The 23934-nt window shown below is 40.9% G+C and overlaps 1 protein-coding gene and 1 long non-coding RNA gene across 24 annotated transcripts in view; one reads left to right on the top strand and one right to left on the bottom strand.

The window, feature by feature from the left end:
* EHBP1 (EH domain binding protein 1) overlaps positions 1–23934 on the bottom strand; it is a 225538-nt gene that overhangs the window by 1057 nt on the left and 200547 nt on the right. For all 23 annotated transcript variants that reach the window (XM_065059180.1, XM_065059183.1, XM_065059184.1 and 20 more), the window contains 3 exons: positions 7821–7920; positions 6606–6679; positions 44–158 (listed from right to left, as the gene is read on the bottom strand). In XM_065059180.1, the coding sequence (XP_064915252.1) occupies positions 44–158; positions 6606–6679; positions 7821–7920 (289 nt within the window). The remainder of the gene's footprint in view (positions 1–43; positions 159–6605; positions 6680–7820; positions 7921–23934) is intronic.
* LOC110359683 (uncharacterized) lies at positions 158–8186 on the top strand. The gene is made up of 2 exons (XR_010471749.1): positions 158–7427; positions 7599–8186. It is a non-coding gene; the product is annotated as an uncharacterized LOC110359683 (long non-coding RNA).

Raw genomic sequence — 23934 nt, 5'->3', positions numbered from 1 at the left:
CCAAACTTTCCGTGGGGGCCACCCCCCCATCCACCCAACTCACTGCTTCTCCTGGGCGTCCAGGTCCCTGACCAGCGCGTCCCGTTTGTTAACGAGAATAACGAGTTCGTCCAGCAAAAGCTGCTCTCGCCTCTTCTGCGCCTCGGTCTTCTGCCAGTCTGCCAGAGAAAACCAAAACAAAACCAGCGCTGAGACGCCGCGGCCGCCACCGCCGGGGCGCAACCGGCCGCGGCGGGACCGGGGCTGCTGCGGCGGGGAGCGCGGTCCGGCAAAGCCCGGCCCAGCCCGGCAGAGCCCAGCACAGCCCGGTTCGGCACAACCTGGCCCAACCCGGCCCACTGCCGCTCTCCTCAGCGGGAGCTACCGCGGGGACAAGCGCAGCCCGCCAGCCTTTTATCTTCCTGCCCACCTGGCTTGGGGAAGCTCAACAGAGACTTTGGGTCGTTTAGTTGGTTGTTTTTTGTTTTGTTTTGTTTTGTTTTTCCCCACGAACTTGTTTCCTGGATGGGCAACGACATTTAACAAGTTTTCCCCTTCAATGAGGAAAGCCCATTTTCCTACAACCCGGCTCTTCGTTGCTAATTCCTCGCTCGCTCTTAGCAGCTGGAGGAATCTCACACTGGGCACCATATGCTTCGCAGTAATTTTAAAAGCAGGTATCAGGTAATTAGCATTTTCCTCTTTGAAGTAAAAATACACTTGCTACATATTATCGCGGGGCCCCTTCACCCCCGGCGCTGGCAGGCAGCTCAGGACGGGGCCGCCCCGCTTTTCCCAAAGGGATTTTTCTCTCGCCGCTCCCCGGCCCGGCGGAGCCCCCGGCCCCGTCCGCCGCAGCCCCCCGGGGCCGGACCGCAGCCTCCGGCTCTCCAGCCAGACCGTAAGGGCTTGTCACTGTCAGTCAAGCCCCAGCCCTCCCCGCCTCCCTCATTAAGAAGGTAAACAATGAAAAGCGGGAGCGGTAGATGATGAGGAAGATAGCAGGACAAATGAGGAGCGGGAGGGAAAGAGGACACCGGCTCCAAAAAAAAAAACCACCGGGAGAAGCCATCGCCACCGGCTCGGCGGTGTCCTCCTCATCTTCCTCCTCCTCCTCCCTGGCCGCGCTTCCCGAAGGCGTTCGGGAGAAAGGGTGCAGTCCTTTTGGCTTTCTCCCTGCGCTCTCCATTGCCCTGGGCGATCATGTTAAAACTCACATGGCTGGTGCTTATTCAGATAACCCGAACAATGCTCACCACCGGTTACCATGTGAATCTTCACAAACCCCGCAAGAATGTGGTGGTTCAAATCCCCCTGACCCCCCTCCAAAGCCAAATTTATTCAAGACAGTAAACTGCTCAGAAGCTTTATGAAAGCAAGTGGTGCTAGAGGGAATTCAGCCTTGTATTTACAAATTAAAAATTAGATGCATCATCATGCAATGAAGGTTGGAAGAGCGGCAGAAAAGCAGGAATGTGTAACCACTTTTATCGCGCCCTCGCCTTCTGCCTGGGCACACGGGCTCATGAGTGGATTCGGGGTCCACACGTGCAGGGAAAACCCACGGTGACATGTGTGTGCAGACACGCTCTGGAGAGGCAAACATGCACGGTGGTGTTTCGCAAGTGGGGAGGGATTTGGTCTGGTGGGCCACTGCCCAAACTTCCCAGGAGTTTTTCTTGTTCTTTTTCTCCTTCGTTTTTCTCTTTCTTTGTCAAGTGCATTGCTTCCCCTCCATCATTGTTAAGGAAATAATTTTCCAGGTGTACACAAACTAGAATTGAAGCTACCTGCCAAAATTACTGGTAATCTAAGCCATTTCTCCTGCCACAAAGCTGCTTGAATTTAGGTAGCAGCCTTTTAGATGCGAATATTCAATGCGGTCTCTTGATTTCCACTGCTGCTTGCCCTTTTGCTCCTTTTGGGGAGGGTTACTTCAGTTCGACCCGTTTAAAACACACCACTCTGCACCTCTGCAAGTCAGAGCTTCCCAAAATTGGAGGGTTTTACCCACAGAAGTAAAGCCACTGCATGTGCAATGCAATCTCAGCATGACAAACCAGTCTTGCAAAGGGACAAACCCAGCTTGCGAGGGGCAGCAGCAGTGAGCCGGGCAGAAAAGGAGAGAGACGTGGCAGAGAATTTCATGGGTGTTTCCTCTCCCTAGACATGTCCCCCAACTTTCAGGTTAACTTTCTCCCTGCTTCTGCTGATATTGTGCTGAGACTTGGTCTCCCCAGCACATCTGGGCACATGAAGTTCTAGATAAAAAGGAGCTTGAGAAACCCCATCTCTACCTGGACTCTACTTAATTTTTTTTTGCAGTTTTGATGGTTTTCACTTAGTTGAAAAGCTCTTATTTTTACAGCTCCCCCCCCCATCCTTTATCCCCTTCTCCAGTTCCAGCAGCAATTTTAGCTTTTGAAACAGCAAACATCAGTCAAAATATTTCGGCACAGCTTTCGCTCAGTCCTTCACTGCTGTTTTTCTCTGTTAAGTCTCTTTCTACAACCTTTAGTTATTGTTGCCCCATCTTATAGGCCTTGTAGGGTAAATAACATCATATTAGGACTTCATGGAACAAAACTGGTGTGTTTTGTTTTTTTTTTGTTTCTGTGTTTTCTTATTATTAGTGTTTGAAATATGCCACAAGAAAACTTGCTGGCAGAATATTCCCTTGCATTTTTACTTTGTTCCCTAGAAAAGGAGTCTGACCGCCCCCGCCCCCCCGAAATATAGTAAAATAGTAATTGGTTAAGAGAGGAACCAGTGCAAAGTATTTAAGTAACATTGTATATGTTATTACATTGCAGTTTTGTTTTATCCAACCAAATACTGCCAAGCAGCAGTTTCAGGAAGCATCCCTATGTTTAAAAAAGCAACTGTGTTCAAGTTTGACTCCTACCTGTTGTGCCTTTTAAGCTAGGATTACCTATAACACCTGTCACATATAGTTACTCAGGCTGACTGCAGCTCTGGGAAGCCACAATATGGGCTGTGATTAATTTGAAGATTTCAGAATAATACTGTTATAAAAGCTACACTCCGGACAAAAATAGGATTAAGCTCTGAGGCAGTATATGAGCTAAAAGTGTTGAAAGCTAAAGCCCCCCATGCCACTGCTCAAGACAGGCAGTTTAAAATGACAGAGTTTGCTAAGTTCACGTTAAAGTAGAAATGTTTTCAATTATTCATTTTCATTGACTTCATATTGTCTTTCCCCCCCCGCACTACTTCAACTGATAATTACTTTGAGCAAACAGGCGGCCGGTTCCCATAGAAATGCTTTAATAGAAATGGTCGAAAGTTCTTGTAGTAAAACCTTCAACCTCGCCACTATAATAAATAAGCCCAGCACTTTGATGAAAATTAACACTAGTTTTGTAAAGAGCACATTGGGGGATTGCAGTTAGGTCTTATCTTTAGTTCCAGTCAACTAGCAATCCTGAAAGAGTTTGCATCATCATCAGAGCAGGCCATTTGATAGGATTCTGCTGCTGAACCTAATCAATCTATGGAATACTGTGGCTGTGCGGTGTAACAAAGCTAAAATAGATTTACAAATGGGGTTTTAGAGGATAAGCTCCTCCACAGGATTACATATTGATTTTAAATATAAAAAGCTTATCATATAAACCATAACTACAAAAATAGTGAACCTATGCATAAATCCTTTTAGAAGAGCACCCACTTCAAACTATAAGCCAAGAATAAATCAAGATGTACAAAATCCAAAAGAAGATCCATTTCTTGGGCAGAAAATGAACACACCACCCCAAGGTGTGCAAAAATGAACTTATCTTTTCTAAGGAGGCATTAAATCTCGAATGAAAAAAAATAGAAAGGAGCGAAAGGAAACGTAGCTGAAAGTAAGGCATCCTGCCACTCGGCCACTGTGTGGTAAAAATCAGGCTCTGAAAGGCAGCACCTTGCTCACACGAGCCAGCCTGCTCCCGAGCAGACAGCCAGAGCGCCTTCCCGTGTGTGCAGCTTAAAACAAACCCAGTAACCTATATTTTCTTTGGCCTATTAGGCAAGGATGTCCGGCCTTTCTTGTTCGGAGCAGTCTCGGCAGCGGGAAGAGAGGAACACTTTCTAGCTAGCAGAAGGCAGCGCGTTACCTCTTCCTTATCTCTACGGCTAAACGGGGGGAGGAAGAATGACCATCCTCAGTCATTCATGTGTTCCGCGTGAAGTGCCGGAACACTCCAAAAGGCTATTCAGCTGCGTATGCCTCCATTTTAGTGGCTGGCTAAGAGGACACCATCTCCACATCACTGAGCATCGGAACGGTCAGCACCTCCAGACGGCAGCGCTGCCCACACGCTGCCTGCGCAGGCAAGCGGGCCGGCCGCCAATACACCGCCTCTATCTGCAATCAGCAGGCTGTTACCTTTTGCAAGGCTCTCTCTCTCTCTTCCCACCCCCCCCCGCCACTTCCTTGTCATCAACTAGCTAAGTAAATTGGTTGATAGATTTTTAAACAGCACAGTCACGCGTGGAAGAGTTAGAGCAATTTACCAAAACAGTAATTATCACCTTTCAAAGACTTTTTTTTTTTTTAAGTTCCAGTTTGGGTTGCTGTGTTCTGCCTTTCTTTTAGACAAACAAACCAGTCCTGTCCTGTTATATTATATACATATGCATATATATATATATATATATATATATTTTTTTTTTTTTTTTTACTGCCTATATATTTCAGGTTTGGAATTGGTGCTGGTGTGAGATCTGTCTTTTCAACTCTTTCACGGAGCCCAAGTGCTCATTAGCAATCGGCTAAATGGCCTCGGAACAGACAGTGCTGAGCTGTTCGGGCAGCCCTGCTTCAGGGAAATCGCATTACATATAAATGGTGTGGTTTTACTGGTGCATCCTAAAAGTGCATCTTTGCACCCCAGTGTATGTCGGACACAGAAAGTAACACAGCACTCATGCACACATCGAGAGCGAGGTGTTACAGACGTGCATTTTGACATTTCACAGGCATTTCCTTGGGAGAGTTTCTCCTTTAATATGTTTTTTAAGTAAAAGCAGATAGCTGCTAAAACTTCTCACAGACTAATAATTTAACTGAGAGTTAAAATGCTGAATGCAGACTACGTTGTATAAATAAAAAACAAAACCGAAATTCTCCAGCACTTAAGTTTTCTCTCTAAAGCCCTGTTTACTGTATCACCAGCAGAATAAAAACACCCGCTCCCCAAAAAAGAAAAAAAAAAAAAAAGAGGGTTTTGGCATCTCTCTCGAACTTAGAAAAAGGAAATTTAAAAAGGACAGATTTTTGCTCAAGTCAACACGTGAACGGCACAGGCTGCTAGACATTCAAAGGCTGCTGCTAGGACTTTCCAAAACAGTAAAACAGAAAAGAGGCAATTAAACATTGAAATTCCAGATTTCAATCCAACTTCTCTTAGCTCCTCTCTGGTTTTAGAGTATTTATGTTTTAAATATTTGATTCCCAATTAATTTGGCTTGCCTCTGCAGAAAGCAATGGATATATTCATGATTCAAGTTTATCCAAGAATATAGTGAACACAGTCTTATGCAAAAAATATAACCACAGATGGAGAGATATGAAAAAGCTACCTGAAACCTGCTGCTTTTTTTCCTACAAACTTATGCTACCAGTGAAGTCTCCAAACTAATTAGAATTGATTTATTATGGATCAGGTACCTTATCAGGTGAAGAAAGAAATTACCATGGACAGTCAAAGGGTTGAGAGGTCAATACAGAATAGCAAAATCAATTTGCATTGATTAGACAAAAGGTCCATTTTACAGAGCCCAAAGGATTAACTTTTAAGCAAACATCTTTGAACTATAAGACAGCATTTGTGACTGAGAGGTATAAGCAGTGCAGCATTAGAAAACACTTAAGATATTTAAATAAGAAAATAATGCAAGCAATGGTTTAAGCTATCTGGATGTTTATTTTTTATTATGAATCATCCCCAGGATTATTGTACAATTCACTTGAAAGCCCTACGGAAAGGATGCAATTGTTTCATTTATCCCGTGTGTCAATCTTCCCATGAGTTTTCATTCAGGTAAGGTGACTAAACTTGGGAGACTTGCAGAGGAGGGAGAAAATCTGTGCAAAGGATCTCACTAATCCCAGTGCTGCTTGTGATGAAATATTTACTTGGCAAATGTAGTATTTTACCATCAAAACTGCTGAGACTTTCCCCCCCCCCCCCCCGCCCCCGCAGTGAGATACTGTTGTAAACTAGATCTGAAACGCTAAATGGAAGAAGGCTCCCGTCGGTGGGTCACCCTTTCCATTTTCTGCAGCACCCAAAGCAGCGCGATGCCACAGAAAAGCCCAGAGAGAATTACTGCAACAAAAAATAATAAACTCCAGATAAATATTCTTCACCTCCCTATCACTTTTTTCAATGTTTATTCGAAGGAGACCACATTTCTTTGTCCCATATCTTGGACTTCTTTTTTTTTTTTTGAATAAAACTTAAGAATGGGCTCGCAGACCTAGTGTATTTGCTGTGTGCTAGCACTTGAAATTATGTGAACATCACGATTAATTCTTAACTTCAGAAAAGCCTCCATGTTTGGTACTTTAAGGCAGGAAGCGTTTTCCTTCCCTCGGTACCCAGCATTTCTCTTACCTTCAATAGCAAGCATTGCTCTTAGCTCCCGGTTCAACAGTTCGTAGCGCCTTTCTAGGTCATGTTCTTTTTCCCTAGGCAAGTTGCAAAAGTTCATCAATATGTTAATTACTAAATCATTAAACACTTAAAAGAAGCTTTAACTTACATTGATTTTAGGACTTTTCTCTTTAACTTTAAGCTACTCCAAACAAATGATACACAAACTTAAAACCTCACTCAGGTGGTATATTCAGTACCAGGGACTTTTCATTTTCTAGAATGTTGGCTTTAATTCTGTTAGTTTAACTCTATTGTGCTACAGGACATAATTATTTCACATTCATCTTTGGAGCGGCTGTTGTGGAATGTCCTAAGTATAAAATATTCCTCTGGATCTAATGAACAAATTCCAGCATCAGCCTATTCACCAAGATAATATGATACTGGAAGTATTGTTCTATATACATTCTGCCCTAATGAATAAAGAAAATTAGACACAGGATTAGAAAGCTTAATATTTTGAAGGTAGAATCCTCTGTCAAGTTCAGACACGGCCAGAAATTCGTAAGCACAGGGAAGTATGCAGACTTCTACACTAGGTGGCATTACTGAAAGAAATATATTCAGACTGAAAGAAGCCGGAAAGAAGCGCTGAGGGCAGAACGCCTCAGAAAACGAGCAGCGTCTTCTCTCTTCCTTGCTAGTGCTAGTGGAAAAAGTTTATTTGTCCTTACGTTGTAGTATCAGTGGTGTCATTGCCCCGTGACTGATTCACTAACATCCTTTCAGCAGTCCGCTGCTGCTGAACTAGCGATGGGATTGAGGATTCCTAGGAAGCAGGTAGTCACTCAAATTTTGCTCTCTCTGAATAGTCCTCACTTGGCACAATTCAAATCTGTTTGCGCATTTCTAAAATGTAATTTTATTCTACTGTTGGGCCTTGGAAAATGTAACTCTGCTTAATATTTATTTGATTTTTCTTTTTTTCTTTTTTTTTTTTTTTTTCCACAGCTCTGGCTAATCTTGTGTCATTGCACACTTCTAATTTTCAAGTCTGAAATATGAGAAAAACAAGTTACTCGATGTGTTCCACAAATCATCCATGCTACTGCCTTTCAAGAGAACATTTTTGAAGTCTAATGGGAAGAAAACAAAAAAGTTTTGCATCTGTCTGCTAGGTAAATATCCCAGCAAATCATCCTTTTGTAAGTACACGTATCCATCCATACTTACAGGAGAGAAAGTTGGTTCATTCGTCTTATTAAGGCATTCTTCTTATTAACCAGCATGAACCATTCCTGCATCATAGCTTCTTCTTCTTCTGTGTTTCTTCCTGCAATTGAGATAATTTCACTATTTATATGGCATTTCACAAACTGAGCTACATATTTCAATTCATGTTTTGGAGTATCGGTCTGCAATATCATTGAGCACTACAAGGCATACACTCAAACAGAAAAAATTTCATATGACTACAAGTCCTACAGCCCAACCCTATTTGCTCCGTAAATAAAACTTGAAAAGCAGACGTTATTCAGCATACGTTTTCATGTTCTTTACCATGCTGATACCGCAACCTAAATAAACACCTTTCAGAAAGTACTGTGTCTTTTAAATTCTTCCACGAGAACTATATTGTTGCTATGTTCCAAATGAAATAAACCTTGTTGCTAAAAGATGTCTAGTCCAAACACAAAAACAATCCTTGTGGGCAAGATCCACCCCACCCATCCAAACCCAGCGCAATCAGGATGATGTGGTAGGGATCAAAGGAGCTGCAGAGAGATGACAACGCTGAACCCTCGGCCAAGGCACCTGCTGAGCTTCTCTGTGCTTACGGCCGCTCTTCCAGACCATGAGCTGGAAAGAGCTGCTCCTTGTCACCCACAGTCAAAGGGAGCATCTGTGTAAATACGAATCCTTTTGGGGTGCAGGTATCCGAGGGTCCCCATATGTGTATGCATGGACTAGCATTCCTTTCCCCAGGCTGTGTCCATTGTTGCCTCCCAGGCAGGATCAGGACCCTCCATAGGCCACCTTGCAAGCTGTACTATGCTCTGCCAGACTCTATAGGTCTCCATGTTATCACCCCCACACCATCAGCCACTTGGGGGAAAGGGAGACAAGCATCCAGAAGGCTCCTGACTGTCCTTTCCGGTAGCAGGATTTCACTCTCTCTGAGCTGGGGGACTAGGAGCAACCTCATCAAGGTCCTTTGTGGAGACTGCATCTCTGAGTGACCCGCCATTCTCGTGTCTCAGGTTGAGCTGAGGAGCAAAAATTATACGGTCCTCATCGAATTACAAACCTCACACATTTCTTATGGTTATAGTTAATCTGGGAAGAAATCTGGAATAGTGGCAAAGGACCATGAGCTGGGACTTCTGAGTACTTCTCTCAGCTTTGACACTGCTTCACCAGGAGACTGTAGGCAGATCTCTGCATTTAAGCACCTTGTGTGTAGTAGTATGGGGATAATCACTCATACTAGTCTGCAAGGATGCAAAAAGTTAGTTCTTTGGTGTTTGTTGTAAAGAGTTTTGAAATCTCTGATGCAAGGTGCTGTACACTCAGGGAAGCTATCTTAACTTCAGCCATAGGATCCCTAGTTGCAGAGAAGCAATTTGAAGCACCAGAAGCTGGAAAGACACCAGAAAAAATAATGGTTTGCTCTAAAAGAACACTTTCATTTTCTGGATGGGAGTGTTTGAAATGCTTGCATGTATGTGCCAGCCACACGCACGTTCATACCCCACTGCCACAGCAGCGTGCAAGCCCAGATCTGCACCAAGAGCCACCTCCCCACCCGGCTGTGACCCTGCTGCATGCAAGGGAATGTCACTGGCCTTCTCCAAACAGTTTGATTCCCTCTGCTGTGGCCTGTGGGCTTGGTGCATCTACGCAAGGAAAGGGGTGAAGGAGATGAAGAGGGAAGCAGGTCAGCTTGTGGTGGAGCTGGTGGACCCACACAGTGAGAAAAAGTTCCACCATTTGGTATGCTCTTCTCTCTGTCATGAGACATGCCCTCCAATCTACGTAGCAATCTGGGAAGCTCCAGGCTGATGAAACTGTTCCTTGGAAGGGTGCTTTTAGGGCATACAATTTGCTAGTGGCGAGATGGGGAGGACAGAGCATCCTAAAGTGGGGATGGCTGTGCAGCCTTTTTCCAAGCAGAAGCAGCAGGGTCCAGCTCCTGGGTGATGGAGCAATAAAGGAAGAAATTTGTCAAGTAGAAATGCTTGACAAATGCATGAACCTCTGCTTCTGGATTTGTGCAGAAAATATTACACCATGGCATTTACAATAATATTTAGCAGTTCAGCACTCCCCCAAAGAGGATTAAAACTTATAGGTACACTTTGCTGTTAAGTTACAGATCAAAGGTGTTGCTGTACTGGTTCATCTAACGGCTTCTGCTTTTAGAAGCAGATGACAATCGATATTAGCAAGCTTTCATTGAAATGCACCAAGTAGCTGGAATTTATTTGAGGGAGAGGGCAAGAAAAAGGGGATAGATGGCTTTTTCTCCCTTGCAAAATGATCAGTTCCATCTGTGACGTATGAGCATACCGCACTGCTCATTAAAAAAGTTTCTCACAACCAGACATACGTGGCTATAGCAACATTTTAATCAATTTATGACACTAAATTTGTTGGTTCTGGAGAGGTCTGGGACCTCTGGGTAAAAGATGCCATTCTAAATATAAGCTCTTACTGCATTTCATTTTGTAAGCCTTGAAAAAGAAATGAGAGACAGGAATGTTTCAGAGGAGTTTGACTCAACAGTGGATCTGAACCTGAATTTCATGCTATGCAATCTCAGAGTAAGAAGACAAACTTAAGATATAAACTTTTTCTGTTAATGCTTTCCCCTAAATAAAGTTAGTTGCAACACATAACGAGAAAAGATGTAGGTAAAGCTTAGAGCTGTCGAGTCAGATCTGAACAGGTGCCTATTCTGCTATTTCCACGCTGACACTGAAGCACATGCAATATCCATAGAATAGGCTGGTTTAAAAGTGAGTTAACAAAGTCTTGATTGTTTTTACAGAATTTTTAATCTGTTTTTGTATTCACTTTGGACCCATGTGATGCCCTGACACCAGTCATGTGATATCGGCTGTGATAGGCACAAATCCCCGGGCAGCAACAAAAGAAGAAAGAGTAAAAAAGAAAAAGCTGAGAAAAAGCTTGCAATTTGGAAAAAGGCCAATTGTACCCTGGCGAAGGCCTTTTTGATCAGTGAAATGACACATGTGTGCAATATTAATAGCAGTCAATGCTGATATTTTATTTGTTGACCGTCAGCTTTTAAATTCTTGTGCATGCAGCTGAAACAGATTCTTCCCAGGCAAGCAAAATAAAGATGAACTCCCAAATATAAGAAATTTATTTAAATCTTTCCAGCAAATACACTGCCATTAGAGCATTACTTCATTTTTTTTTTCCCTTGGTGGACAGAAGCATGTGAAACACTTCCAACAAAGAAAAACTGAGTGTTATTACTGCAGTGATATTGCAAGCTGAATTCACGCTTACAATTTCTAAATAAAGAAAGTCAGAAAAAGCCTTTCTTAAACACAATTTCACAGTTTCACTCTGTAAAACCCTGCTGCTGGTGGCGTTGTTTTTGTTTCCACTTTCCAAGTGTAAAACAAGTATTTAATTGACTTGCTACAATTGCTTGAAAATTAAAATTGGAAAAATATCCGTGTTGTTCTTGGGAAAAAAAATACTGTTGATTATTTAAATGAAGCGAAAAACATGTTTGAGAACAAATCAATCCCACGCACGCAAAACCTTTATCTGAGTGAGTACAAGACGATGAAAAACTATAAATAGCCCACAGTTCTTAATTTTTTTTCCCTAATACATGCATTACACTATTGTTTCCAATAAAAAACAACAACAACAACAAAACCCTTTTAAAGCTAGTAAGTTGGACCATTACAAATTAATCCTGACTTTAATAACTGGTTAAAGACCCCTTCAGCTTTATAAGTAACAAAAAATATTAAAGCCTGTGATCACAGTGAGCTTTTCTCATTTCTCCTCTAACCATTTGTTATTTAATCCAATACTAGTAATCCAATTTGTCCATCAGACTTTTAAAGGGCAGAATGCAACTTCCCCAGCTTAGACACTTTTCAAAGTACAATATATTTTTCAAATGAATGCTGGATGTTTCATTTTTTCCCCAACTGTTCCTAGCTCTAATGTATGAGGAAAAAAAGAACAAGATGAACATTGTTCGTACTGATTAAGTAAGAGCTCATTAAAGAGCTGTCAGTGCCGTACTTTGAATATGCATGAAGCATATAATCAGATCTAGTACCGTCACTAGAGGAGAATACGGTAAGTACAAAGGATTGATTTAATTACTTAGAGTGGGCTGTGGTGGTAAAGCAGTCTTGTTAGCGCAAAAAAGAAAAGGAGGTTGTATTCTGGCACGGTTAGGGGAAAAAGGCAGTTTTAGCTCTGCCACAATACCTAATCTCAGGATAAAGCACTTTACATTGTAGCTTAAAATGAAGACTGTCAGTTTTCTAAAAAGACCAGAATTCATCTTATCTTGTTTAACCTCACCTGGTTAACTATCTAGCAGAACATATTTATTCTCTTTAACACGTAATTATGCTTATACCTTTTTATCCTATAGTTCAATAATGACTTCTGAAAACAGTCTTCAAATAAGAGCGCATAGTGCTGCAAACATCATATGCATGAGAAATGCTCGGTAAGAGATTTGAAAAATGCAGAACCAGAAACTAAGACAAAACAGCAAGTACACACGCCTTTATGTAAAAAGACAATACACCTTTTAATGTCAGACTTTATTACCAGATAGCTTCTGAGAATGGTTCTGGCGAGGTTTCTCTAACATATATTTTCTCCCCCTCTTCCTTTCTGCTTTTTATTTGTTTTTAATTAAAAAAAAATTAATCAATAAATTCTTAGTTTATTTTTCATCTAGGAATCCAGGGGAATTCTCTCTCAGCAACTCTTTGTGCCATTTTCTAATTTCATTGTCTGGCTTGAGTGGTGAAGGATGTGTGCTCTATTCTTCTCTTCACTTGACATCTACCAGGACCCTCCTCAATGATTAGGAACGAGCCCAAATCCAAGCCGGGAATAGGATAAGACACTAAATTCTGCCCTCAGCTATGAGAAACTCCTACTGACTTCTGAGTTGTGATTCTGCGCTGTAATAGGTCCTGTGCAGGATTCAATCAAGGCTGGAGCAAAAAGTTTGGTGATTTTGTCCCTTACTGGGGCAAATTTTAATGATACACAGAATTTTGATGACAGCAAAAAAAACCACCTAACCCCTTTATTTTCTCCTGTGGTTTATCACACATATTTAAATATAATTCTCCTGACTATTATTCAAAACCAACTTGAGCCAATTCTCATCTACAATGCTCAAGAATTAAAAGCACATTTATATGCGAGCATTTTTGAGAACAATAAAAGCAACTAGCTTATTTTAATGTTGTACAGCTTCCAGGCAGTCCTTTAAAACCACTTTTTCCCTTCACATTCTGCAGGATTCACAAATGGATTTTTGTTGACACTGTAAGCTAATTATTTGTTAAATATTTAAATAAGAAGTGTCTTGACAAATGTCTCTTCTGAATCTATTTGAAAAAACAATTTTTATTTTCTTTTCCTTTCTTGCTAATAATACCTCCAAACCCACCCCTCATGCTTAGACCCATTATTTTTAAGCTGTTTGGGCAGCCAGTCATTAGATAAACCCAATATGGATTAACATAGTAAAATCGTACACTGCTACAAAAACTGAGAATAAAGTGCTACGGATACCACTTAAAAGGAAGAAAAAGCAGCAACATGCAGGGACAAGATCAGTTTACAGTGTAAACGGATGAACACAGTAACTCCTCTACGCGTTATATCATTGTAAATCTGTCAAGATAAGCCAATACATTAATATATATATTTTTAAATCCTTAAATGTAAATGTATTTGGCTGTTGTGCAAAAATCAATTACAACCTACAGAAGACAAATAATAAAGGGTTTCTATCAGCATCCCAAACCAGCCCATTCAATCTGGCAAGAAATAACACGTTTACAGAAATCACTTTGTATGCTGTCTTAAGCAGTAATTGTTTTTAAATTTTATTTGCACTGTGTACAGTGTGTGTGCCATGGTTAAACACATAAACCTCCCCATGTCCCCCCATTTACCTCAACAGAACTACATGAAAAACAACCTACTTAAAACAGAGCTCATTCTTCACCCATTTGCTGATGTTTACACACAGTTTTAAAATAGAATAGAAGAAGCTTTCTTCACTCAACACACTTGGGTGAAGAGGCCAGCAGAATGCCAGTGCATGTGAACTAGAGCGGGGCGAATAACGACAAAAACTGGCCGACTTTGCTCTGCTCCCCTTTCTGGGCTATTTGTTAGTTGACAGAAACTAGATGACCACTGAGAGCCATCCAAACGCCAGTGATTTCCACAAATTTAACAGGAAGGACTTTTGAACACATACCCTGCTGCCTTTATTTGGCCGCTGAAAAAAAAAGGTTGCATTCACCCAATTATGGGGACGAGTTTTTACGAGTCTCTGTATTAGGAGTGAGCGGACAGATTGGCTTGTTTACCTGAAGGAGAACATGAATAGCAAATAAAGAATAGTTCTAGGATGTGTCTCATCTTGTCTCATAAGAACTTGAAATTGAAGGTGGTGTGTTTAAAACTGATAAAAAGAATGATCTTTCCTCAAAGCCTCATCATTTACCAGTAGAACTCATCGCCACAAGGCAATGTTGAAACTAAGAGCTCAGCAAGAATTAAAACCAGGTTGAAAGTTGAATATGGAAAGGCAAAGCTGTAGCAATAAATATTCAAACAAACAAACCAACCAGTACAGGAGGTAGGAATTGGATCTTCCTGCTTTAGGACATAAGATGACCTTTAATTTTTAGAGGTTAAATAAAATGTTCCCTGGGGCCAAGTTAGCCTGTAACCAGCCCCGGTGGGGTTTCTCACCCCTGCCTGGGTCCAACCTATACCTGTCCATCCACGGGACAGTGTACTGGACTAGACCATGGGGCTGATCTACTGTGGCAATTACAGCTTTACTGAAAGGAAACACAGGAAGGGAGAAGAAACAATGCCGGGCGTTTTAGCTGACCCACCTCACATCACTAAGAAAGGCTGATGGAAGGTCCCGAACCCTTCAAAGACAACGTTGGACTTCCACTGATTTTAATAGTCTTCTCATCTTGCTCACTGTGAACAGCTTATGCACAGAAGAACTCTTGTTTTTAGTGCAAGTTACAGAACTGAACAAATACTTAAACAGAAAAGCCTATATTCACAACAGATATTATCTGTAAAGGAGAGTTACATGAGACCTAGCGCAAAATGCGTCCCAACACAACTGAAAGCTACGGTGACCATTTTTAAATGGCAAATGATCTACAGTTTTTCACTGAGCGAAATGGAGGCATCCCTAAAGAGACCTATTTTCTGAAAAGTCACCCTCCTTTCAGAGGACCATGTTCAGTGGAAAAGCTCAGAATTTTGGGTAAAATAATTCTTCAAAGATCTGACTGTCAAAATGGAGCCTGTACTAGGCACCCTACAGCATAAATGGATTGGCTGCTCCACCTTGAACTTCAAGTCTCCCATTTCAGATTGCCATGTCCAGCTTTCTTCCAAAACACTTATTCCTTTCACGGAACAAGAACCTTCTCGTTATAAAAAATCACTGAAAATGAACTAGAATAGCCATCAGAGATTAAAGAGGATGGGACCGTTGTTTAGATGACACTGCAGAAAAGCTAGCTAGCAGATGAACCCCTAGCACAATTTTCTGAGTCTGAACTGGATGGGAAAATGCCTCAGGAACATTAGAAAGGCAAATTCAGGGCGACTAACTTGCTGTCGCTGTTGAGAAGGAGACATTGATGTCCACACAATGGAGTCTCATAAAGGTAGGTAATGACTGCCAAGAATCTGCCAGGCAGAGTTACATTGCAGTGCATTGTCTGACTCTATTTCAGCCCCCAAAAGTACTGTAACCCTAACGAAATGGAGCCACTGCCAAGGGAATGCCTTTATCACAAGCACACATCAAATTAGCCTAATATCAAAAAGGAAACTTGTAATTTCTTTGTTTTTTCAAACATAATAAATCAGAGAGGCTATTTACAAATCTGAGAGCTGTGTAAACAGAAGGTCAGGGTTCTGACCACATCTCAGTGCGTGCAAGGATTTATTCTACCTGCCGTGGGACTGACTCACAGGAAGACAAACATTTGTGGCCTGCAGTCTTGGCAACCTAAAATTATCACAGGACTGAAACTTCCATGGAAGATGAACTGCTGAAAGATTGCTGATTTTCTCTACATGATGAGTCAATACAGCAGCCACTAGAAAATGACAGAAAATCAACAGAAACAGAATGCCTGGACTTGATAAAGAGTCAATACATTTTAAATGTGAGACCATCAATGCAGACCAAGAAAACACATAGTTTGTGCCCCAAAATTCAGACAACAAGAGATGAGATTCAACTGAAACATCTGGAGAGATTCTTGTAAGAAAGTGATGCTTCCTGCCTCAAGGATGGTGCCTGCAGGGATCCTAGCACTGAGCACAACCAACACGTGTCCTTTATCACCCTTTGGTATTCTTTGTACACAAATTTTCTCACATAGCTCAACTTCAGAAGAAGCATGGCCTTGGGAAAAGTATACACCAAACTTTTGCGTGCATCACAGGAAATGGATACACTCAAACATTTGAAGCTATGGAAAAAACAGTAGTTGATGCTTGGAAATCCACCAAGAAGAGGATGATGGTCTGGCAGATGAATTATTTCACTTGGAGGTTGACAAGTAAAGTCAGATGCTTTGTTATGAATCACAGAATGGAAGGGACCCACAAGGATCATCAAGTCCAATTCCTGTCCCCGCATTTGAAAGCCCCACAGTTCACGCCATCTGTCTGAGGGTGCTGTTCAGTCTCTTCTTGAAAATGAAAGATAGTGATTTCTCTGTGGGTCATAACTACTCCTTAGATCAGTTGCCTGCTGACTTGGCAAGCAATAGCTGGGTAAAATTCTGAAGCGAGTGGTCAGTTAACTTTAAAGTCATCAGACTGTGCTCAACATTTTTACCAAATGTTGCCCTGCTTTATTAAGAACTTAGGGTCCTGCAGCTGGGAAGCGGGGGTGGACAGTATAAAATTACTTCTCTAATGGACAGGGCTGAATTTAATGAAAGTAACTGCCTGAAGTGAGAAGATGGTTGCCAACGAATGTGACCTTGAATCGGTGTTAATGAAGACACCTACTCTTACTGGGAGTTGGCAAGTTTGTACTTCTGGGATCCAAAGCTTCCCAGGGCTAACTGGGGAAGTTCAGCTAGGCTGAGGTGTCCTGGGGCCCAACAGTTTCCAGTTTGGACAGAGAAGGTGGTTTTGGTGGTAAATCTGGAGAAAAAACTAAGAAAAAATAACAGGGCTTTCTGCAGACTGCAATGGCATCATGGGCTGGGAGCCCCAGGGTGACCAACGTGCCTTTCTCCTTGCCTTGTCTTTCTAGGCAGTCACTGATTGTAGAGAAAGCCAACTTCCAGGCATAAAGCCAAAGACTATGCCTACCACATGAAAGAGCATTTATAGTGCAATACCACAAAGAAAGATGGAAATCAGTTAAAAGAAGCAAGTGTCTGTTTGGTCTTGCAAGACTTTTGGAAGTCTCACAAGTCTATTCATAGTGCCTAGGGCTCTCCCAGAGTAGCCTCCTGCTAGGCAGGCAGTGCTGCACTTGGGCTCTCTTCTTCAAGCTGGCTTCAAGCACTGTGTTGACAGGTTCTTTTAAGGCAATGATGAGGCTACAAGTCAGGGAAGTACATGGAGAGGAGGCTGACATCATTCAGTCCTTCCAGCCAATGACAATTCTGCGTTACTTCGAGAAAAAAGAAAATTTGGTCATTGTTCCTGCTGAGCTGCTTTAAGGATTTAATGAACTTGGCCTGGGAAGGCTGAACACTGCTTACATCTGGTCTTGGAAAGGTCTCTTCCTGGGAACTCCTGCCTACCAATGCACAGATCTAAGACTGAAGAGATGTGGTGAATTTGAAAAATGCAGTGTATTTGGAAAAGTATGGCCAGATGGTCATCCTTTACCAAAAGGAAGTCCAGGTTGCTTCACAGGAACTGCTATTGGGAGGAGATGGAGATTGGAGAGGAAAGGGTTAGCCAGTAAGAGAATATGGAGGTAACATGACGGAAGAGAAACTGGAAAAAGGTTGACAAGCATCAATCACTCATAAAATGCGTGATTCTGGCAACTACAAAACCAGTACTTGTGCAGAAATTTGTGTATGAAATATCTGGACCCTGAAGACTCATGTCAGGAAAACAGCTTGCTAGCATGCCAGTTTATTTGCATTAACAAATTTTAAGGAATGGCTTTGCACTGCATGGCTTCAGTACTAGCAGGCATTTCTACAGAGCTCTGTGGGCTTCAGTAGGATTCTGGTCAGTCAAGTCACACTTGGGTGCAACAAAGCAGCACAGTTACCGTATTGTAAATGAGAATTTGATTATAATGTCATTGCACTTCTTTCACCCAGGGTTTTGGTAGCTGCCAAAACTCTCATTACCATAACCCTGGCAGCAGGTTAACACTCCTGAACACTGGAGAGAGAAGCATCTCATCAAGTGCTTTATAATATTGCTTTGCTTCAAAAAAAAGTGGACACTACCAATGCATAGTTTTGTGAGCTGTTATCATGTTACCATAAAAGTCACTAACGCCTGTGCTCACGTCAAAAACCTTTTCTTCTATCCAACACAAACTGCTATCGGTAATATTCTTCTAGCCTCCTAATTGTTAGGTATTTCCAACAGGGAAGGCTCACAAACTAGCACCAGCAAAAATCCAAACCAGCATCCCATATGTATAATTCAATTATTCAGAATTTTTAAAAACACTTTCACTTGCTTTTTTCTAAATGTAAAAAGGTAAACGTTTACTATCTTTACGATGTTGTTTTCAGCAATACTTTTAAATTTTCTATCTTGCCAGAATTGCCATTGTTATATTGTCCTTTCTCTTGCTGTGCTCCAGCATGTGCATCTTTGTCTTTCACAATATGGCTGGACAACTCTACCATCTTGTGGTTTGGTAAGTTTTCAGTTCACCTGAGACTAATCATGTCGAGCTAAGCGAAACAACAGTGGAGGAAAGCAAGGGTGGCATACTGCTATAAAAATCACGGTGCTATTAATTCATTCTTTCTGATTTAAATAAGATATGAAAATGTGAAAAGACCATGATGATTTCTTTCTTCTCACGTATATGCACCAGTATTTTTCATACTGTCTGCTTGCAGGCTTGAAGATGGCAACAAACCCAATTTTTAAATTGAGTTCACCTCTCAGGCAAAACAGAACATCCATCGTTTTCCTCCCCAAGATCTGACACTTGTGAATACAAATCTGCATCTACTTCTGAGAATTCCAAAGCGAATTGTGAATTCAATTGTTTTTAAAAGACAAAACTTGGCTTAGGGAGTAGGATGCCTCCTCCTAGCTTACCCCTCCCTCCTCCAGTGCAAATTTGTATCGCAGACTGGATGACTCCAGTAAGAACCATTCAAGACAGTATAATACAGACTGGTAAACACAGCTTGATAATCAGGTTTGTGAAGGTGCAGAGCATATAAGGGATTTATTTTTGATAGTGAATCTATACACATATACATCATCAAGACCCCATTGAGAAGGAGACCACTCCAAGTGATTAATACAGCTAAAGGGGGCAGATAAGAGATCAATGACAAAAATCACCTGGTAAAAGAAAAAAAAAAAGTAAAAGGTATTGCATTAAAAAGCCTTTTACTTTGCATGCGAAACAATACTGAGAAACCTGTATTTTAGCACTTGTACTCAACAAGCACTCCAAAGTATGCTGGGATGAGAACAGAAACCCATCCTTTCTAATAATCTTGTGACAAAAGCTAAAAGACATCATCCTATTAACTAGTGATCTCAACTGCTAATGCAGAGTACTTCCTGGTGCCTTTTATGTAGAATGCCGCTATTAAAAAACCACTAAACATTCACTGTGAACAACACAGAATCATTCATCTTTTATCAGCATCTCTTGTTAGAGGAGTATGAGAGGGGCTGAAGGTGTCATTGATATTATAGAGTGGAAATTAATCAGAAATTTTTCTCATATTTTCCTCATCACACTCATTTACTTTTGTACAAATTTCCCCCTGCTAAAAAGTTCATACCCAGCCCCCTGTTGTACGCTTTTAAGTTGAGAATATTCAACGAGTGCGTCAACTGAAAGGCACCAGGTCCTAACACAAAAAGCATTCGAAATTCTCATTTAGTTGTCTTTATTTTGCTAGCGCCATGTGGTCCTTGAAGATGTAGAAAACACGGGAAGCCGAGTAAAGATCAGAGCAAGCTCATTAGCATTCTGACAAAATTGGAGTGGTGGAGATGTATAGTTTGCCTAGTTTGTCGTTTTGAAAGCTACCGGTGGTAAGCTTTCTATTTCATTGTGCTTTTGTCTTTTTTGGGGGTTTTCAACGCAGCGGGGTGGTTGTTAGCCTAGGTTTTCACAGTGCATTGTGGGAACCTTGCCTGCACATTCAGCCTATATAGTATCATTTGAGTTCAAGTCAAAAAGTGTTGGTGGCGGTTTGGTTTTTTTATTCTTTCCCCCCCCCCATTTATTTCATAATCACCTATGCTAATGCGTAATTGTTGTCTGGCTGTCAAAACCCATCCTACCCGACACCTGGTTAATAAAGTTTAAAAAAAAAACAAGAACAAAAAACTCTAAATAAAACACTCTCTGAGCTGTATTTAAAAATAAAACCTTTTAAACATGTTGTTAGTTTTCTTCAAAAGACAAGATAAGAAGAAATTAATTTAAATTCCACTGTTTACAATGAACTAGAAATGAATTTGCGACAGATCCAGTTGATTAGAGTTCAAAAGAGACTCTTTCACCATATAAGATCTCCAATTCTATTTCAGAGCCTCTTGAAGGAAAGATGGGTTTATGGTCTAGAATCATGTAAATAATGAATTACCTCTTAGCAGACCTAAAGAAGTTACTAGCCTGGTCATTTGATATATATTTTTTCCTTTTTTTAAACGTAAGGCTGACTTTAAAGGGCTAAAAGGGCTACATTAATGCTGCTATTCGACATGAACGTTTCCAAGTTGCAATGAAATGGATAAATGTCTTTTTGGATGAGTTTATCTGCTAAATCCTTGTGGTTGCCCTCCTATCTCGGAAGATGACCCAAAAGAATGTCAACAGCTCATTTCCCAGAGAGCTGGAAAGAGTCACTACGCAAGCCATAATCTGCACATTCTCAAAGAACCGTTTCAAACATTACATTTCACAAGCTGTTTAAAGAGATTTTTTTTTTTCCCTCTCATCTTCACTATCCTACCAGTACTTTGGACATCAGTGCTTCAGAAATGAGGGCTTTAACAAAGTTGAAACGTGACTTTTTACGTCCTGTGTTGGCGGGTCGTGCATATGTGTACACGTATACACACACCGTGCAACACGTGAGCACCCACGGATTCCCACATGCTTCAAATTCATGTCACTAAATTCCAGCTGCACTATGGCAGGGACAAGTAAATGCTAAGAATCCAAATACATTAAGTCACTCCTAATTCGGTCATTTGTTTTTTTTTTTTAAAATGTGTCAGGCTGCCAAAATTGCAGATATCCTTTTAGTACGAAAGGATAAAATCCACCTTGAAAGGAGTTACAATGGTCTAAATTCAGATACAGTAAATTTTACAATGGAGTGGGAATTAAAGATTTATTCACTTAGCAAGGGGGAAAGGATAAACAAACACTAAGACAAAGAGCCATTTCATTAAAAACCTTCAAAATTCTTTCTTTCTTTCTGTCATGCGCTTGGAAAGCATCATTATGTTGGTCAAAACGGCCTTAGAGCTGCAGCCACCTTCTGCTGATCAAGAAAAGCAAATGGTTAGGCCAAAGAGGGAGAATTGGTCTTTAAAAACTAAGTACAAGCAGGTAAATGCCTGAAGACAGAAAGTTCTGAGGTAATCCCATAGACTGTGGACTGACAGACGTGAATTTTTCCATCATATTTAAAATCTAATTTCATTCTATGTCCACGTGAAATACAAGAAATTTAATCATAGAAGATGTTGCAATGTTTAAGCTATACATGAAGAACTATATTCCCTTTCCAACCAAAACCAACACCCCAGCCCTGAGAATTAAATAGCAGGTGTTATTTTAAGCTTAACAAAAGGCAGAATTTTGCCAGCTCCAAGGTGGCACCTTTATTTCAAATCTGCTTTTAATCACGCAGTTCCTTTTCACTCAGGTTCCAACTTCCAGCAGAGGCAAATAACCTGGAGACTGTTATCCGTCTGACAGTGAAGGCAACCAAATTATTTTCTATAGTTTGCAATGTGCTTGTAACTGCAAAATTATTTATCTCCTTCACTGCATTCTACCACGAAAGTTTCCTCCAGAAGAATCGCCGGGACCAGCCATATCAAATTAGAGGGCAGTCAGGAGTGTCTAAGTCCAGCTTTAAAACAAATATCATAACAATTACCTAGCCATATGGAAAATAGGGTATGTCTTTCCTGAAAGCTTTTATATAATTTCTATCTCAAATTTCAACTTCATTAGAAACTATTTCTGACTAGCAAGCTGCAAGATTGCTGAATATCTAACTGTTAACTCACCATGAAGAAAGAGACTCTTTTGAATGGCAGAACTTTTCCAAGATGTAAATGAACAATAATCTAATTTCAAGAGTAAATTAACTGAAGGATTCATTTTAATATGTTTCAAAGTCTCTGGAATTAAGTGGCAGTTGCAACCTATGCAATGCACACACGTATGTGCACCCACGCTTACATACACATGCTGGCACAGCACCCCCACTACACCCAGCTCCCATCTTCAGAAGAACTCACATTGTACTTATGTTTAGGTTCCTATGACTGAAAGGCCAGATGTTTCACAAATGACCAACAATTGGAGGTTAGAATAAATTAATGACTGATTTCTGAGCTTTGATGGAATTAAGCATACTTCTTTTCTCAATGTGCCATGTGAATGTTCGCCTGTTAAACTTTTTTTTTTTTTCTTTTTTTTTGACAAGTGAGGCCACCCGGCAGAAAACAACTGATGCAAAACCCAGGAGTAATCCCTCTGTTTAGTTCAACACTGTGGTTAGCCTTAACACTGCCTCTATTATCCAATGGATTTAGAGAAACTTTCATTTATTTTGTTGGCCTCAGTCTTCCAACTTTGTTGCCTTCTTTAAAGGACCCAAGACCCATTCCTATGTAAATACATTTGCATAGGGCCACAATGAAACTTTCTGGGACTTGGATTAAACTTGCAGAACTAGATAGCTCCGCTGCGCATATTTGTGATCTTCACGTAAGTACTTTTACAAATACATACGAGTAAATGAAGCTGATGTCAGCTCTCGCTACAGGAACATCTGGAGTTTAAAAGAAACACTCCATCGTGAACTGTGTACCAAAGCTCCGAATGCTGAAACAACTGGGAGACACAGTGCCCAAATGTGAAATTACAATTAATATAAAGAACTAAAAGTCCTTTTCATTTAGGAGCTGTTAAGATGAGTGCTTTATTTGCTGCAAAATGTCATCTTCTCTCCTAGCCCGTTCCTGTTCCCGTACGACAAGAGGATCCCTGTTGTAAAAGTGATGATTCACAGCTACTTGGTTTTTTACATTTTTTTTTTCTTGTTGCCTCTGTTTATAAAGAGTACCTAGGGTATAATGTATTATTATATAATGTACACAATATGGCCTTCTTGCAGCCAATTCAAATATGAAGCTTTGCATTCAGCAAGTCTATTAGGAAACAGCACCAGGATTAATCCCTGCAATTACCACCCTCAAAAAATGCTGGTGGACACTCATGCAATTTCACCATTCCCATATACAAAATGCCAATACCTTAAAGGTGTATATTCTGTAAGAGAGGCACGATGGACCTAAAGTATATGCTAAGGACTAGTTTTGTAATTTCACTTGCACCAGTGACTGTGAGGCAGGAATTGCAACTGAACATATTCTTTTGGTATGCACTTAAGGAGATAACACCTTCTTCCAGGGGCTAAATGAACATAGATATCTAATTCCTTGTTTTGCAGTACAGTCTGTTTTAATCTAGTTTAAAAAGCTTTGTATACATAACTTAAAAAAAATAATAGGATAGCATTATTCAAGCCCACTACTACAATGATTTAAAAAATTAAGCCAAATACATGAAACTTAATCA

The sequence above is a fragment of the Columba livia genome, chromosome 3 (assembly GCF_036013475.1).
Source record: "Columba livia isolate bColLiv1 breed racing homer chromosome 3, bColLiv1.pat.W.v2, whole genome shotgun sequence".
NCBI classification, from domain to species: Eukaryota; Metazoa; Chordata; class Aves; order Columbiformes; family Columbidae; genus Columba; species Columba livia.
This window is presented reverse-complemented; position numbering and strand designations above follow the sequence as displayed.